At 29.4% G+C, this 16,646-nt stretch overlaps 2 protein-coding genes across 3 annotated transcripts; one reads left to right on the top strand and one right to left on the bottom strand.

Annotated features, from left to right (window-relative positions):
* The first annotated feature begins 4,327 nt into the window (after positions 1-4,327).
* On the top strand, positions 4,328-11,179 carry LOC113852488 (protein DOWNY MILDEW RESISTANCE 6). Of its 2 annotated transcripts, XM_027482778.1 has the most exons (5): positions 4,328-4,627; positions 4,816-5,063; positions 9,576-9,900; positions 10,598-10,898; positions 11,040-11,179. In XM_027482778.1, exons 1-4 carry the CDS (start codon positions 4,430-4,432, stop codon positions 10,841-10,843), a joined length of 1,017 nt encoding a protein of 338 aa, XP_027338579.1. In that variant the 5' UTR covers positions 4,328-4,429; the 3' UTR covers positions 10,844-10,898; positions 11,040-11,179. The 2 variants fall into 2 exon arrangements, with proteins under 2 accessions (XP_027338579.1, XP_027338580.1); XM_027482779.1 differs by lacking the exons at positions 10,598-10,898; positions 11,040-11,179 and adding an exon at positions 10,171-10,407.
* A 540-nt stretch (positions 11,180-11,719) lies between these two features.
* LOC113865423 (caffeic acid 3-O-methyltransferase) lies at positions 11,720-15,080 on the bottom strand. Its single transcript, XM_027499953.1, has 4 exons — positions 14,595-15,080; positions 12,725-13,035; positions 12,511-12,575; positions 11,720-12,297 (listed from the first exon to the last, which is right to left on the bottom strand). The coding sequence occupies exons 1-4, from the start codon at positions 15,011-15,013 to the stop codon at positions 11,995-11,997; spliced, it is 1,098 nt and encodes a 365-aa protein (XP_027355754.1). The 5' UTR covers positions 15,014-15,080; the 3' UTR covers positions 11,720-11,994.
* Between the last annotated feature and the right edge of the window lie 1,566 nt (positions 15,081-16,646).

The raw sequence follows: 16,646 nt of genomic DNA, 5'->3' as shown, positions 1-16,646 counted from the left end.
TAAACGCAAATACATTTTTTCACTCTTTTATATAAATTTATAAAAAAAAAAAGCAAAATAAAAAAAGTAATATTTTTTTCAATTTAAACTAAAAATAAAAATATTCTAAATTCAAACAACTTTTTGAAGTTTTTTTTCTTTTTGTATAAATTATAAATATCATTCACTCAAAAGATTATTATCAACTCAAAACTCCTCTTTTAAGTTTTTTTATTAAAGTTTTATTTTCATCAATTCTTATTATATTCATGTTTAATGCATTGAGTTAAGATATTATTTTAATACGTTAAATTGTGTAAATAATCTATTATATGTTTGATTAATTACTGCGATAATAATCGTATGAAATAAAATATGTGTTAGGATAAGTTAGATAAAAATCAATTTTAAAATAATTTACTGTGTCTAAATTATGCAAAATAAATATTTTAAAGATAAATTTCAAAAAAATTAACTTATGTGTAATTATTAATTTTGTATTTAAAATAATTAATTATAAAATAAAAATAAGAAAAAAGTTACCTTAAAAAATAAGTTGATAACTTGTAATTGTAATTTTTTTCAAAATTTATCAAACAAAATTGAACAACATTTTTTGTGAATTTTTGTTTTCACATAATCTACAAGAATAATCTCTTTTTGTTTTCAGCAAAAACTTGGTTCATAATATATGATATTTTTTCAAAGTATGAGTATTATTGTAAATGGTTGTAAAATTGGTTCTAAAATATATAATAGGGATTTTTTTAAAATCATTTATAAGTTCCTTGCAACCATTGAAATGTATTAGGAAAATTGTCGAGAATGGCTTCTGCTTAATCATTGGTTGTTTTGAGTTAACTTTGGTATAATTAGTTTCTGAAAATAATAATCGCGAGTACAATGATTAAAAATAAAAAATTATTAAAAACAGCTAATACACGTTTTTCGTATTTTTAATGGGTTTTAATATTAGTTTTTAGTTTTCATTCAAAATCTCTAAAATACTAGATAATAAGATGCTTAGTTTTAAATTTATAATATTTTTTATTGTTGTTTCATTTTTAACTATAGAAAATTTTATTTATTTATATTTTACACATCTTTTTATTTTAGAAGATTTTAATTTAATAAAGTGCATATTCCAGCAAATATTATGCACTTCATGGAGGCAGAAGCTTGCATTAACAGTACACGGATTCGGATTATCCGCACTCTTGAGACGAACATCGACACTATGAGCACATTGAACCATCCAGGAAATGCAATTATCAGGGGCACTTTATAATTTATGAAATAAATTTGTATAAAAAATTAATATTTTATTTTATTTTTATTTAAATTACGATTTTTTTATCATACTAAAGTGTAATTTATGAATGCTACGTTCAGTTTACTACTCATAGTTTTATTTTAAATTTTTTTAATTTAAATTTTAAATATTCCAATGCAATTTAAAAACTCATATATTCATTCATGATACTAAAATTTAACCTTTGAAACAAAATCATTAGATTTTTAAGATTAGAATTAATAAAAAATAAAAAATAAAAATTCAAAATATTATTTTTGAAGTGTAAAAATATATGGTGGATTTAAATAAATAAACGCATTGTTCAGAACAATGCGTTTATGTTTTGATTGTATAAAAGTTATTAAATAGTAGAAATAACAAATTTCGCATCTGCTGTGAAGTAAACTTCGACCCCATTTATATATGGGCACGGACATGTAAACGTGGACAATAAATTACGATAAACCGGAGGACCTGAAGTCTTTAAATATTTTGCTTATGAGTTTATTTATTGAAATTGAAGAATTTCTTCCCTGCAGTAACATTTATTTAAAAAGAATACATTTTGTAACTGTTCATTGAATCATATTTTTTTAATCCGATAAACCTATCTGGTCACATAAATTAAAATAGTTTGAAATTTTAATTTATTTTATGTCAAACTTTGACTAAACTAGTATTTTAGCTCTTGAGAGAGTTTGAGTTTAATATTTTAGTCTATGAAACATTTAAAATATCATGTTAGTTCGCAATTTCTTTTTTCGATCATGCATTTTAGTCTTGACGTTAGACCCGATAAGAAACCGTTACAGAAGACTGAGCTGTCACGTTAAGTGCTACGTCAAAATCTTAATTGGCAGCAACAATGTTGTTTTGGAAGCTGGTGTGACACAAATAATTGCGAAACAGTGTTGTTGTCATTGAAACCCTTTTAACCTATGTTTGAGTATGTGGAGAAGTGGCTAAGGAGCGAAAGGAAATATTGTGGCACTCGTGAACTTGAGCCATGGTTACTTCGTTATCAGATTTTATCAGGAGGAAGATATGAGGGATGAAGGCCTGGATCAGAGTACCATGGAAAATAAACAACCTCAATATCTAGTTCTTATCTTAAAAGGTGGACATTGTCGGTCGGAAAGAGTAGTTAGGGATACTCTTGAATGTACTATACAGTAGGTTCTCAGTGCCCTAAGATCCTAATCCCAGATCGAGTTCTAATCGCAGAATTATTCTCAAGCGAATGGCTTTTATGTACTCAACCTTAATTCATTTAGTTACAATCTTGTAAGTTGGCTTATCTTAGGCAACCGACTGAGACGATGGCTTGAAACTTGGGTAGAAATAAGACCAAGTCTTGGAAGCAACAAATCGCGAGGCGTAAGCTGTGAGTCTTGAGGCAAATGTGGCATCTTTTGAACCACCGTAGTTAGGAAAAAAAGTTCATCTTTTTTCAATGCAACTAGAAGGCTCTTAGTACGCTAACGTTACTACCTACCTAGAGGATGTTTTTTGGTTTATGTTGGCCAAAGAAAGGGCTTCCCTATCAACACAAAGAAGAAATTCAATAAGAGAAGATTGGATTTCATCAAGAAAAGACAAAAACCGTATTGAGTGGGGTCTGCCCTAAAATGGGCCCTTACAAAGCTTCTCTATCAAGAGCTGCTAGTTGGTGGTTGAGGAGTAATAAATTCCGCATAAGCTACATTTCGTGGGGGAGGCACTTATCCAGTACTTCTAAACTCGTCTTTCATCTACAGACATTGGGTCGCTAGAGCCAATAGTTCAGTGTCCGGGCAATAGCCACTCATCTTTGGTTGTAGCTTCGGCACGAATAAAATACTACTTAGTCAAGTAGAAGGGCCAACCTGAGAGAGTGAAACTTACGATTCTAAGACCAAGTCAGAGACGCGTCTTGCAGAGCGACTCTCAACGAGAACATTGAGAATTTAAAAACAAAAGATTTTTTTTGTGCCACGCCAATCTTCTAAAATGACGTTGTTGCTGCTAAATAAGATTCTGAAGTAGCACTTAACGTGACAGCTTAACCTTCTTTGACGGTTTTTTAACGAAGTCTAATGTTAGGAATTAAAATGTATGACGGAGAAAGAAGTTGTGGACTATTGTGATATTTTAAATGTCTCAAGGACTAATATGCTAAACTCAAAATCTCTAAGGAACTAAAATGCTAGTTTAGTCGCCAAATTTTTATCTAAATAGTCACCATTAATTCTCAAAATTGCATGCTTTAATTGAAAATTCAATCACTACTTTTTTTTTAAGTTTTAAAAATTAAAAAGAATTGTTTATTTATTTCAAAATTCAATCAAAAAGTTACAATAAGTAAATGTATATTTTCTTGAAATAAACTACACCAAATTTACACTTAATTTTTTGAGGATTAAATTTGTCCTATTTTATTTTGATACCCCAGTATTTTCTAAACCAACTAGAGTAATCACTTTCTGAACTGTATTATTTTTCTAAACACTGATTGAACTGAATTGATTATTTAAAAAAATTTAACTAAATTAATTCTTTTCTTTTTCTTTTTCAACTATAACTTATGTCATAAATATATTATTTTTATACTATAGTTTTACAATATTATCTTTTATCATTTTTTATTTTGTTACTTAAGTCATTATATATTTTTTATTTCTTCATATTTGTCTTTCCTTTTACACATTGTAAAGAAACGAATCAAGAGCTACATTTTCTTCCCCGGTTATATTAAATGTTAAATCAAGTCAACATATATAATTCATAAATTTCAGGCAAATGCAAGTAAATTTTTCAAGACAAGAATAAAAAATATTAAAAATTTACTATAATTTTTAACAGACCTGAATTATGGTTTTAATAAGAAATTCTATTCAGTGATTAATAAATTAATATTTCCATAACACTGATTAGTGAATTCTAAATCCAAAGTACTAAAAGACCAATAAGATTAGGACAACTTAACCGACCCCTTTTTATATATATATAAGCACATCCAATGTCTCTCTTCAGATCACCTTCCCTGAAGCTCCTCGCTCCTCGCTCCTCGCTCCTCACTCCTCGCTTCCCTACTTCCAAAGTATTGTATTTTCACCCATTTTTTTCTATTTTCTCTTTTCTATTTTCACCCCTTAGCTTTAAGGACTTGATACACTAATGGACACAAAGGTTCTCTCTTCCGGAACCCAGTACTCAAATTTGCCAGAGAGTTATATCCGACCCGAATCCGAACGACCTCGTCTTTCTGAAGTGTTGGAGTGTGTAGATGTTCCTATCATCGATTTGGGTTCTCAAAACAGAACCCAGATTGTACACCAAATCGGTGAAGCCTGTAGGCTCTATGGCTTTTTCCAGGTTCTGCCCCTATCATTTTCTCAGTTTTCAATTACTATCTGAATCTATAGACATATAAAACAACTTTGACATATAAATATCCGAAGAATATCAACATTCGTTTGATGTTTTTTTTATTTTTAATATTGTTATATATATATAGTAGCGTTAACTTTGGGAAATGATATGATTTATAATAAATTAAACAGGTGATTAATCACGGGGTGTCACTAGAAGCAGTGAAGGAAATGGCAGAGGTGGCATATGAGTTCTTCAGGTTGCCGGTGGAGGAGAAGTTGAAGTTGTACTCAGAAGACCCGTCAAAGACAATGAGACTATCAACTAGTTTTAATGTGAACAAAGAAACGGTGCATAACTGGAGAGATTATCTTAGGCTTCATTGCTATCCTTTGGAGAAGTATGTGTCTGAATGGCCATGTAATCCACCATCCTTCAAGTAAGTCTTCGTTCTCTCTCTCCATTTCTCTCGAGTCTCGACCATCCATCAGTCAGTGGACAATTGCCAGCCGCTGACTTGGTCTTACAATGTGTCATGTTTTATCCTCATGTGACACTTTTGTTTTTATTCATCTAATATATATAATATATCATCATGCAGTATACATCATGCCTCTCTTTATTTAATCATTTCTTTTTATAATTCTTGTTTCTATGAAAACACAAACCTGATTTTTTTTTATTAGGATTCAAATTGTTTTTCATTTATACTTTTAATTATTAAATTATTATTTTACTTCCTATTTCCAACAGTTTATATGAAAAGCGGTAACAAATAATTTTACTGTTTCTCATTTAAATATTTAAAAATAAATTAAGTAATGTTTTATAAATAAAATGAAAAAAATAAACCAAATGATTCCCTGTTTTCTCCGTTAAATTCCTTTTTGTTTTTCATAAGCTAGTTAAAAATATAAAAGTAGTATTGTTGCAAAGAAAATTACCTAGAAAATAATGACAAACATAAACTTTTTAGTTATGCACGTGTATATTTTGTCTTTCACATTATTTATCATATTTTCTTTTGAGAAATTAATTGGCACCACTTTCTTAATAGGGTAATGTGGTCCTGTCAGAGATCATATGCGTATAATAAATAAATAAAAAGACTCCATTGACTGTTTTTTACTTTTTTATTGTTTTGTCTAACACTGTAACACATTCTAGCCCTTTTTAATTTAATCATAAAAACACTAACACGTGAAAGACTTTTTGACGCGTGAGTTAGAGTAATGAATCCTGATAATTTAATTTAATTATAAATAATTTAAAGTAATTATATAATTTTTAAACAAATTTTAATTTTAACTACAAATTATGTATGATTATATGATTAAGATTTATTTCTCTCAATTTTTAGAGGTGTTTGGGGGTATGATATTTTTAGTTTTTAAAAATTATATCTTCTGAGCATTTTAAAAATACGTGTCACGTCTTCAACATTGTTAAGGATGATATACAATGATTCTTTGAAATGTTTTAACAATTTATCATTTTTTATTATTTTTACAAAGATAATAACATATCAAAATAAACAAAATTTTAAAACTCGTCATTGCACATCGTCGGATTTTTTAGTTAATTATTGTTTTTCATTTTATATTTAATACTTAATCATTTTTAATGTAAATTTAATTATTATATATAATTTCATATCTCTTTTAAAATTTTAACCTAAAAAAATTATTTTATACAATTTTAAATAATAGGTTTTTTTAAAGTTATTATTCATCTAACAGATTCAAACATAAAATGTGAGCCCGCGATAAATTTTTCTTTCCAAACAAAGAAATTTAGAGAAAAATCGACACTGTATTTCTCAACTCGTCCTCGTGAGAGAATATAATATTTAGTTTTAATTACACATTATTTTTATTTTAATTAGTCACTTTTAATTTTCTAATTTTTTAAATATTTAAATTAATCTTTTCACTCTAAAATTTTATCTAATAATTAATAAAAATATCATAAAAATTTAACGTTTATTGATTTTTACAAATGAATAAAAAATACAAAATATTTAAATAAAAATACAAAATTAAAATATATAGAATATAATAAAAAAATTAATTTTAAATAAAAACTTGATTTAAATATTTTAAGAATTAAATATAAATAATTAAAATTAAAAAGTCAAATAAAATTAAAATTTAATTAAATTACTATTTAATATCATCGATGAATATTGTAACTTTTTAAAATTAGCTACACGATGAGCCGATACAGGCACACTGCGACATCAATGTTAAGAATATATTGGACCTGCGGCTGATGTGTAATAATTTCTTAAACGATTTTTTGACGTGTGTCGTTGCATATACAAAATAATAATAAAATGATTTTTTTATTGAAAGGTATAATAATATCATCAATGCAATAAATTTTATAATATTATGTATTTTTTCATAAAAATTTATAATACATATTTTGTTTTATTTTAATCGAACCAAATTAAACAACATACTATTTTTATATTTAATTCAAATGATTTGTTTAAACACAAATTTCATCACGAGAAGTTATGATCCGGTTAAGGATGATCATGTCGATAATTTGTATCAATTATCATATAATAAGTGCTCAAAATATAAAATTTATGAAAAATATTTAAGAAGTAATTTAGTGTTCGTTGATGATTGGTGAAGAAAAATAAAAGAAATACAAAAATTGTATATAGAAAGTTATACGACAAGAGAAAAGAGAAAAAAAAAACAGATAATAATTAATTGATAACAAATTTAATATTATAGAAGTTGTTGAATAAATTTATAAAAAAAATATTAACCTCAGTTTTTAGGATTAATTTTAAAAAATTCAAAATAATAAATTTTATAAAAAAATTCATTATTAAAAATATAACATTATAATAAATATTACATGTTCAGTAAAATTTTATTATTATATGCATAAAATAAGTTATAAAACAAAATTGAACAAAATTATAAATTCATTATACATATAAAAAATTATTTGACTAAAGCATAACTAAATGATATTATATATGTGTGTGTGTGTGTGTGTGTGAGAGAGAGAGAGAGAGAGAGAGAGAGATAAGCATGACTAAATGATATTATAATTTAAATTTCATAAAGTAATATTTTTATTAATAATAAGATAATATATTAAAATTGAAATATGATATTAAATAGACTTATATGTACATAGATCACAGGTGGGGGTTGATAATATGGTTGGGCATTGGTTTGGCGGTGACGTCAGTTGAAATTTGCGTGTTGACGTAACCTTAATTGATTGATCTTCCCACCTTTGAAATATTCTCATAAAACGCGCTCGTGTTCTACTAAATAATTATAAACAGAACCAAAACTTAACTCTTCAAACAAACACTAGATCTCTACCATGCCACGATGTTCCATTATTTAACTCACAAGTTCATATCAATACTGTCTTACTCGCACCTCCTACATATTTCAATCCTATTTTTACTTCAAAAATCTAAACAAAATATGTTATTTTGTAAACTATGAAAAAGTTATCGAAATAAATTTAAAAGTTCGTGATACTCCTAAATTATTTTTATAATTTTTTAAAAATTATTCTAGAGACATTTTATAGTTTTCCATTGCAATATTATTTTAAATAATTTACTTGGTTTTATTCAATAGTCAAATATCTGCTATGCATTTGAAAGTTACAATTTTAATCAGTTTGCTTACACTTTTTTTTTTTATAAGTCAGCATTTGATGCAATTGAAAATAAGTGGTTATTCCATATTATCCTATTAATTTAGAGGAAATATCTATTTTACTAACTTTTAAACTAACATGTTTTTATTTATAAAATCTTATAATATTTTTTTAAAAAATACTAAAAAATAAAGTATTGATTGCGTCTCTAGATTATTTATTAGTATTTGATATTAATAAATTCGTTTACTGTATATTAATTTAAATTAAATTTAAATCAGAACTAGAAATTAGAGCATCTTCAAGTTTTTAACTTGTTTTCTGGAACAAAACTACATTTAGTACATAGAATAGAAGTTCGTAGAAAGGTTACTAAGTAGTGCATATTTAGTTTAATTTTTTAAAAAATTAATTACTTATCTTTAATAATTTTTTGAGAATTTTATTTTTAAAAATTTCACGATTATTTTCTTGAAAAAAAAAAAAGCTAATCCACACATGCACCGTGAAGGATGAACTCTACAGATGACTTAGAATAAAAAGTTAATTTAACTAAAATTCCAACTCATCATTTTCGTGTTATTGAGTAAAGAGTTTTTTTTTTTCTTCTAAAGTTTGTTAGCTGGGATGGCCCAAATTAATGATCACTGGACTCTATTGTTTTCTTACTTTTCTTTCTTTTTGTTTCTTATGTGTCGAAGAGTTTGGGAATATTAATTTAAATATAAGATATAAAAATGTCATATATTAAAATATGTAATTTTAATGAGAATAATAAAAATATGAGACTTAAAAATAGTTATTCATGATTTTTAAATAACATAAATTGGTTTAAAAGATTGTGTATTTTTTAATTACATACATATATATATATATATATATATATATATATATATATATTGCTAATGATTAATTTTAAATTTTTGATATATATTATTTTTAAATATCAGAAGGACCTAAAATGAAACCAGAATGAATAACGAACTTCATTTTTCAAGTGAGAAAGAGAAGTATCAGCATCATTCCAATTATAGAAAAACACATATAATGAGTGCTCTCTACTCTTTTGGTCTTATAATTGCTCTACCATCACATCAATTTGTACAACGATACGATGCCATTTTACGTTTTTCACAAGTCTACTTTATTAAACCTTAGTTTTGTTTAGGAATGGGCTTCCCATAATGCAGGAGACTCTTCTATTAAACAAGTTTGTACTATCAATGTTTTCGGTTGTTTGAGAGATGATTCATTGGCAAACAAGCTAGCTTCCCACATAATTAACAACTTTGAGCATTGGCAGGGAAACTGTGACACAATACTGCAAAGAAGTTCGGGAATTGGGATTGAGAATACAAGAATATATATCAGAGAGTTTGGGTCTAGAAAAAGATTACATAAAGGATGTTTTGGGGGAACAAGGGCAGCACATGGCAGTGAACTATTATCCACCATGCCCAGAACCAGAACTTACCTATGGATTGCCAGGGCACACAGACCCAAATGCACTTACAATTTTGCTCCAAGATTTGCATGTTTCTGGCCTTCAAGTTCTCAAAGATGGCAAATGGCTTGCCGTTCGTCCACAACCTGATGCCTTTGTTATTAACATAGGCGATCAAGTGCAGGTAACTAACTCCCCCATTTATGATTGTCATGCCTAATTTGGTAACAAAATTTGGGTTTATTGAGCTCATTTCCAAAGGTCCCAATTCATTTCTCCTTTGAAGCAATCAAGTGTTAGCAAAAATTTCAAACATTGATCTTTTTAACATTGTACTTTTAATGGAATATAAAGGAGTGTAAGACATAAATAATGTCACCTAAACATTAGTTAAAAGTTTATTTTGCTTTAGATTTAGCTTTTCATTGCATGTGTTCTTTACTTCTTATTTTAGCTGTTCATGAGCGGAGCTTAGTTCACACTGCTTATGCTCATGTGGGTTTTTGTTGTTAGGCTGTAGGCCCAAACTTAAATTGTAGCTAAGGTCCATTTTTATAGTTAAGATTGGATAAAAGCATAAGGCAAAACCTAGAATATGATAAAACTTGAGCACTGATGCTATTGGTATAAATTTTTACTAATAAGAGCATTAGTATTTGCAAAGGGAGGATAACATTAATATATATTTAGGACAAATCTTGCTTCGTTTTTATAAAAAATGGAAAGGGAAATTTAGGGCACAAAATGAAAAATGTTAGAATGCTCCTTAGAGTTGGGTTTCTTTTGTGGGCTATTTTGTCTTCAGAATTCAGCCAACGCTAAACTACCCATAATTGCAACAACACTTTTTGATAATTGATATAACCCTTGAGTGTTTGCAGGCTTTGAGTAATGGCCTTTATAGAAGTGTCTGGCACCGGGCTGTTGTAAATGCTGAGAAGCCCAGACTTTCTGTGGCTTCATTTCTTTGCCCAAATGATGAGGCATTGATAAGCCCTGCGAAACCACTCACAGAAGATGAATCTGGAGCCATTTATCGAGGATTTACATATGCAGAATACTACAAGAAGTTCTGGAGTAGGAACCTAGACCAAGAACACTGTTTGGAACTTTTCAAGAACAAGTAGCCTTTAAGTTGTGATTGGCAAGAACCAAAATAATGGTAATAATTAAAGAAGGGAGGTATTAGACAAAAAGAATGTCTTATCAATACATGAGGTATTAGTGCAACAAGAAAATGCACTAATAAAACAGAAAAAGAAAAAGAGAATTAACAACAACACTGAGCTTCAAGGAGTGAGGATATAGGATACAGGAAGGGAGGGATTAGACAATAAGAATGTCTTATATATTGTCTTTAATCCCTCCCTTCCTGTATCCTATATACTCACTCCTTGAAGCTCAGTGTTGTTGTCAATTCTCTTTTTCTTTTTCTGTTTTATTGTTAGTGCATTTTCTTGTTTGCAAATTGGAGTTGGTTACGCAACTTTATGTGTCTAATCCCTCCCTTCTTGTATCCTATATCCTCACTCCTAGAAGCTCAGTGTTGTCAATTCTCTTTTTCTTTTTCTGTTTTATTGTTAGTGCATTTTCTTGTTTGCAAATTGTAGTTGGTTACGTAACTTTATGTCAGACCCTCATCAATTTCTCATGTATTGATCTAGCTCAAGACTGAAATGCTTATTAATTCTTTTGCTTCTTGTGGAGCAATCAACCTTTAGTAGCTTTATGGTAGGAAGAGAAAAACTGTCATGTAATATTTGTATGTTGAACCTTCAAAATTTCCTAGTGCTGCTCAAGCATTCTTGGTCTTAGAGAAGCACTAAGGAAAAGTGTCTTTTAAGTTTAGAACTCTATTGTAACAATTCTGAGAATGATTTTCCTCAACTTTGTTTTAAGGGTTGCTTGCTATCTTTTTATACACTGAAGAACCATTGCTCATGGTGCCCTCATTCAAAAAGATGATCATGGATTTGCTTTCAAAGAAAATTATAACCATGTTCAGTGGAATCTTATTACTATATAAGTTTGTATTGATAATAACCTGTTGATTAACAGAAAAAGCGATGGCATTAAAAAGAAAGCACAAAACTATAATCGACAGTATGAAACTTGTCATTATTTTATATATAGGAGTATACAATGAGCTTTGTTTATTATTCTTTTCCTACAGTATTTAAGAGAAAATTACACTTTTCCGGGAAAGCTTTCGTAGGTAGCACCACAACCACAATCTCAAAAATCAAATGCAACTGACATGAATCCACGCCAAAAGTACTTAAGCCTTCTTAAGAAATTCCATGACGTAGGTATTGAAAGCACAACAAAGGACTCGGAAACCTTTGAATCCAGCCCCTTTGGCCAGAGCCTCAAACTCTTTCTCCGTTCTCTCTTTCCCACCTGGATTGTGAGCCAACATGATCACATCAATGTGAACCACACCCTTTGTGGCCAAGCTTGAGTCTGGAGCCACAGGAAGAATGCATTCTGCCACAATCACTTTCCCATTATCTGGAAGTGCCTCGTAGCAGTTCTTCAAAAACTTCAAGCAGTGCTCATCACTCCAGTCATGACAAATCCACTGAATTTATCAATGATATTAATGTCATTAGCATGAATAAGTGGAGCATTATTTGAGGTATCAAAAGTTTTGGACTAAGCTTGATTCTGACAAAAGAAAACCTTGAAAGGGAATTTCATGTTAAACATTACTAGACTTTTTAATCAAATTGCCTTCAACGGGTGAGCAAAAAGAAAACAAAGGCAATGAAGGGGTTCAGATTATAAAATTCACCTTCATAAAAATAGCATCAGCTTTTGGAACACTGACAAACATGTCTCCACCCACATGCTCCACACCTACACGAAACACTAATGTCAATTATAGTGCTAGGTTACCTTTGACCGACCAATATTATTCAAATATATAATGTCTAACACTAACAGCACATGACAGTGCTAGGTTAACTATAAGCAGAACATCTAAACATGAATTCAACTTAAAATACCTGGATATGATGGAGCATCTTCAATGACATGTGGCAAATCAAAATTAATGCCCTTAATAGTGGGATACTTTGAGACAATCATGTTCACTACTGCTCCAGTCCCACCACCGACATCAACAAGAGATTTAAGACCCTCAAAGCCCGGGTAGGTCTCCAGAATTTTCTTCATTGTGATGGTAGAGTGATCAGACATACCCTTGTTGAAAACCTTGTTAAACCTTGGATCTGTTCCATGGTATTCAAAGGCTGTCATTCCATACGCCTTGTTAAATGGAATCCCCCCTTCAAGCACTGCATCTTTCAAGTAGTACCTTCATCAACAGAGTCATGTCAATCACTGATTAACTGTTTACCAAATGATTCAATTCAATTATTTAAACATAAACGTGTCGGTGTTGCAAATTTACATAATATCCATACAAATACAGCTAATATCACTCGTTAGTCATATATAATTTTTTATTTCTATATAATTTAATGTTTAAAAACATCAATTCAATTCAAATTCTATTCTTAACTAGTTTGAAATAATTTTAATCATAAAATATTAAACATTCATAATAAATATTTCTTCCCAATTTTAAATATAATCTTTATTAAAAAAAACCTTGCATATACAAAACCTTTTAAATCATCATTTAATTATTTATATTTTTAATTCACATTCTACATGATTACGTAGATCTTACTATATTAATTCACTTCACTTTAGAGGGAAAGTAATTTTAACAAAATGATACATGTTACTTCCAATAAAAAATAATTTTAATATCTTCAAACTAATCGCTTCCTTTTCATGGGTGAATATTTTTAAATATTTAAGAAAGATTTTCAAAAATTTCATTCAGTTAATTGTATAATTGATAAGATAAAAGTATATGATTACGGCACATGGCTTGCTTTAAAAATAAATTAACAAAGTTCTCGTACTTAAAGTATTTAAGTTAGTTCAACCCCTCTCAACATCATACAGACAAGTACAGAAAACACAATTGAAACTTGACACGCAAGTTGGAGCATTATGTTATTTTCCCACCGTTCATATTAGAGGCTTACAAGAAGATTGGTTCACACAATATTGGGGTAGGTGAAATGGTGACCTCTCGTAGTGGGTCCCGTTGCCATTTTATAATTTGAGGCTTTGACTATAAGCAGAATGTTTGTGGACAATATTCTTCGATATTCATCAAAGTTGTTTTAACCTACTCCCAGTCCATTTCTTCAATTTTTACATCAAGTCTTACGCTACCTTATCAATAGTAAGTTATTAATAATCAACACATGTTTAAGGATTATAATATACATTAATTTAATTATTAAATGATAAAGACTGTTCATCACTAACTAATTTATTAATAACTAACTGCTGACCAGGTGTTAAATTTCATGTTTAAAAGAAACATTTTCCTTCAAGCATTCTTTTTCTAGATGGTAATCATCGATAGGGTATTCATGGGCATATAAACAAATGTTTCTGTGATTGGCACTCTTCCTTCGAGAAATTTTTCTTGTCATATATGATCATATCTATATGACTTTCACATTTCTGATTCGTCTCTATCTTCAACAAATCACTAACTCATTTCATTTCAGTTTTCGATTTATTCTTACATTTAGTTATTTATTGATACAGACAGAGAACTTGCAACTCTCAATAAACAGAGTACTCTCCTCTTTCATTTTTCTTCCCTTCTATTTTTTCCAAATAAAAAACTTGCTAAAACACCATGCCCAATATGAATTAATAACATAGAATAACACAAAAGCATAGAATATGATAAATGGCAAGACTATAGTTTATAAGGTTAAAGCAAATATTATAAATTGGAGTTGTTAGACAAGTAAAGCAGAGAGGGAAAGGTGAAAATACCAGCTTTCCATGAGGACTTTGTCTTGGTTCATGAGGTTAAGAGCAGAAAGAGAAACACCATCTTCATTTTTGACCAAGTACTTAGCAACAGGGGCGAGACCATAGAGCCTCTCAACCTTTCCATCAGGGAGAGTGCGAAGAGAGTGAGTGAGGATATTGTAGCAAGCCAAGAGGCGTAATATGCGATCCAACATGATGGGTGCATCAGGGTTGGTGGTTGGTAGCTGAGAAGCAATGTGAGTGGGTGAAAGGTAAACGCCAGGGCCAGCTTTGGCAATGATTTCTAAGAGATCAAGCTCAATGGCTGATTTCAGAACTATTGGAAGTACTGAGGCACTGGCTAGTTGCATGGCAAATAGGTTTGCCTCTTCATCGGAAATGTGGGTTGGAGTTATCTGGGTCTCTCCTGTTGAACCCATCTTTCAGGATTTGGTTCAGATTGTGGGGCAAAATTAGATTACAAGCGTTTTGCTGTGAGTTGTGGTGACTTCATGGGTGCTGAGTGAAGTGCCTATATATGCATAGAAATGTTCAGAAGTGATGTTTATGGCCCACCCACCTGCTTGTGCCCCACCCCAACAACCACACCAAGGCCCCACTGAGAGCATGCGTGTGTATGCTAAATTGCTAATATCTTCATATAACATACTGCCACTGAATATTCAATTAAGAGGAGAGGACAGATAAAAATAAAATAAAATGCTTTCACAGAGAAATTGACAATTTTTAGCCAAGTGATTTTTGTTTTATTTTCATTAGGTTTTACATTTTGGGGAGATTCTGCCCTGTTCAACAGTGATTTGGACAAGATCATGAAACTATTTGTTTTTGTTGAATAGAAATGAGAAATAATGATCTTTGATAATTTTGTCACTGTATAATTACTTTTAAATAGGACCATTGATAAAAAAAAAAAAATGTTACAATGAAATAAAAGATGGAATTACTAAAATTCAATTAAGAATATGTCAGGTCATTTAGGAATAACCTTATCAAGTTTCAAATTATCATTCATTAACATTGATAATTAGTTACTAAACAGTAAATGCCAAAATGAAAAATACTTTTTTACCACGAGATGAACGTCACCTTAAGAAATACCATATGTATACAAGTCTTGTGTATATAAATTAAGTGTGATAGAACATTATATAATATATTCAAAAGAGTGATTCGAACAATAAAACTCTTGGACGGGTTGCATAGAGCCAAACCATAGTGATTCTTTTTTATTTTGAAGTGACAGTTGGTGAAATTTCAAAAAATGTGGCTGTGTGCTTGGAAGTGTTAGAAACCTCTGACCCAAAAAAAATAAAAAATAAAAAACTCTCACAGCTTTTTAAATATATTATATAATGACATGCAAATAAAATTCCAATGAGGAGGATTTTCCTTCTGTGTCCTCGTTGAAAACGGGGCATCTACGTTTTGCTTAATACGATAGTATGTCAAGTACATTATTTAAGAGTCAGCATTTGTACATCTCTCAAGTCTAAAGTTTTTTGAGTACGTAGACAATTGCTATTCAAATTCAAATATTCATAAAAAGTATTTATATTTTATTAATGAGTGGGACTACATGGTTTGAGATCACGGAATACACTTTAATTAAATATATATTTCATATTTTATAAATTTGACGATAAGATCTTTCTGAATAAAATAAAAGAGCTTAATATTTTTGTTTAAATATTGTTATTAATTTAATTATTTAATAAAAATATTTTGCATAAAAATTCATTTATAAAAGAGCGATAATAAAATTTTTTGAAGTACTCATGGTTTGATTTGTTAAATATATAAAATATTACGACGAGCCTCGATGTTTGCACGCGTTACTTTAATCTTAAACATGAACTATGGTTGTGATTTATTTACTGATTTCTTGTGATTCACTTAACTTACCTAATATGGTGAGCAAATTGATTGCTGCAAGTTGGGGCCACGCAATGGTTTCATAAAGACATGCATATGATTGCCAAAAAGGTTTTATTTGCTATACTTCAATTTCAAAATTCACAAATGAATCACAATTTTGTGGAAGAACGATAT

The sequence above is a fragment of the Abrus precatorius genome, unplaced genomic scaffold (assembly GCF_003935025.1).
Source record: "Abrus precatorius isolate BTA unplaced genomic scaffold, Abrus_2018 Scaffold10, whole genome shotgun sequence".
NCBI classification, from domain to species: domain Eukaryota; kingdom Viridiplantae; phylum Streptophyta; class Magnoliopsida; order Fabales; family Fabaceae; genus Abrus; species Abrus precatorius.
Note: the sequence above shows the minus strand (reverse complement) of the source record. Positions and strands in the feature narration are given on the sequence as shown.

Coding starts and splice junctions, on each gene's coding strand:
- LOC113852488 (XM_027482778.1), top strand. CDS start 4,430: ATGGACACAAAGGTTCTCTCTTCCGGAACCCAGTACTCAAATTTGCCA. Junction 4,628..4,815: donor GGCTCTATGGCTTTTTCCAG/GTTCTGCCCCTA, acceptor TAAATTAAACAG/GTGATTAATCACGGGGTGTC. Junction 9,901..10,597: donor ACATAGGCGATCAAGTGCAG/GTAACTAACTCC, acceptor GAGTGTTTGCAG/GCTTTGAGTAATGGCCTTTA.
- LOC113865423 (XM_027499953.1), bottom strand. CDS start 15,013: ATGGGTTCAACAGGAGAGACCCAGATAACTCCAACCCACATTTCCGAT. Junction 12,576..12,724: donor AGATGCTCCATCATATCCAG/GTATTTTAAGTT, acceptor TGTTTCGTGTAG/GTGTGGAGCATGTGGGTGGA. Junction 12,298..12,510: donor CTGATGCTATTTTTATGAAG/GTGAATTTTATA, acceptor TGATAAATTCAG/TGGATTTGTCATGACTGGAG.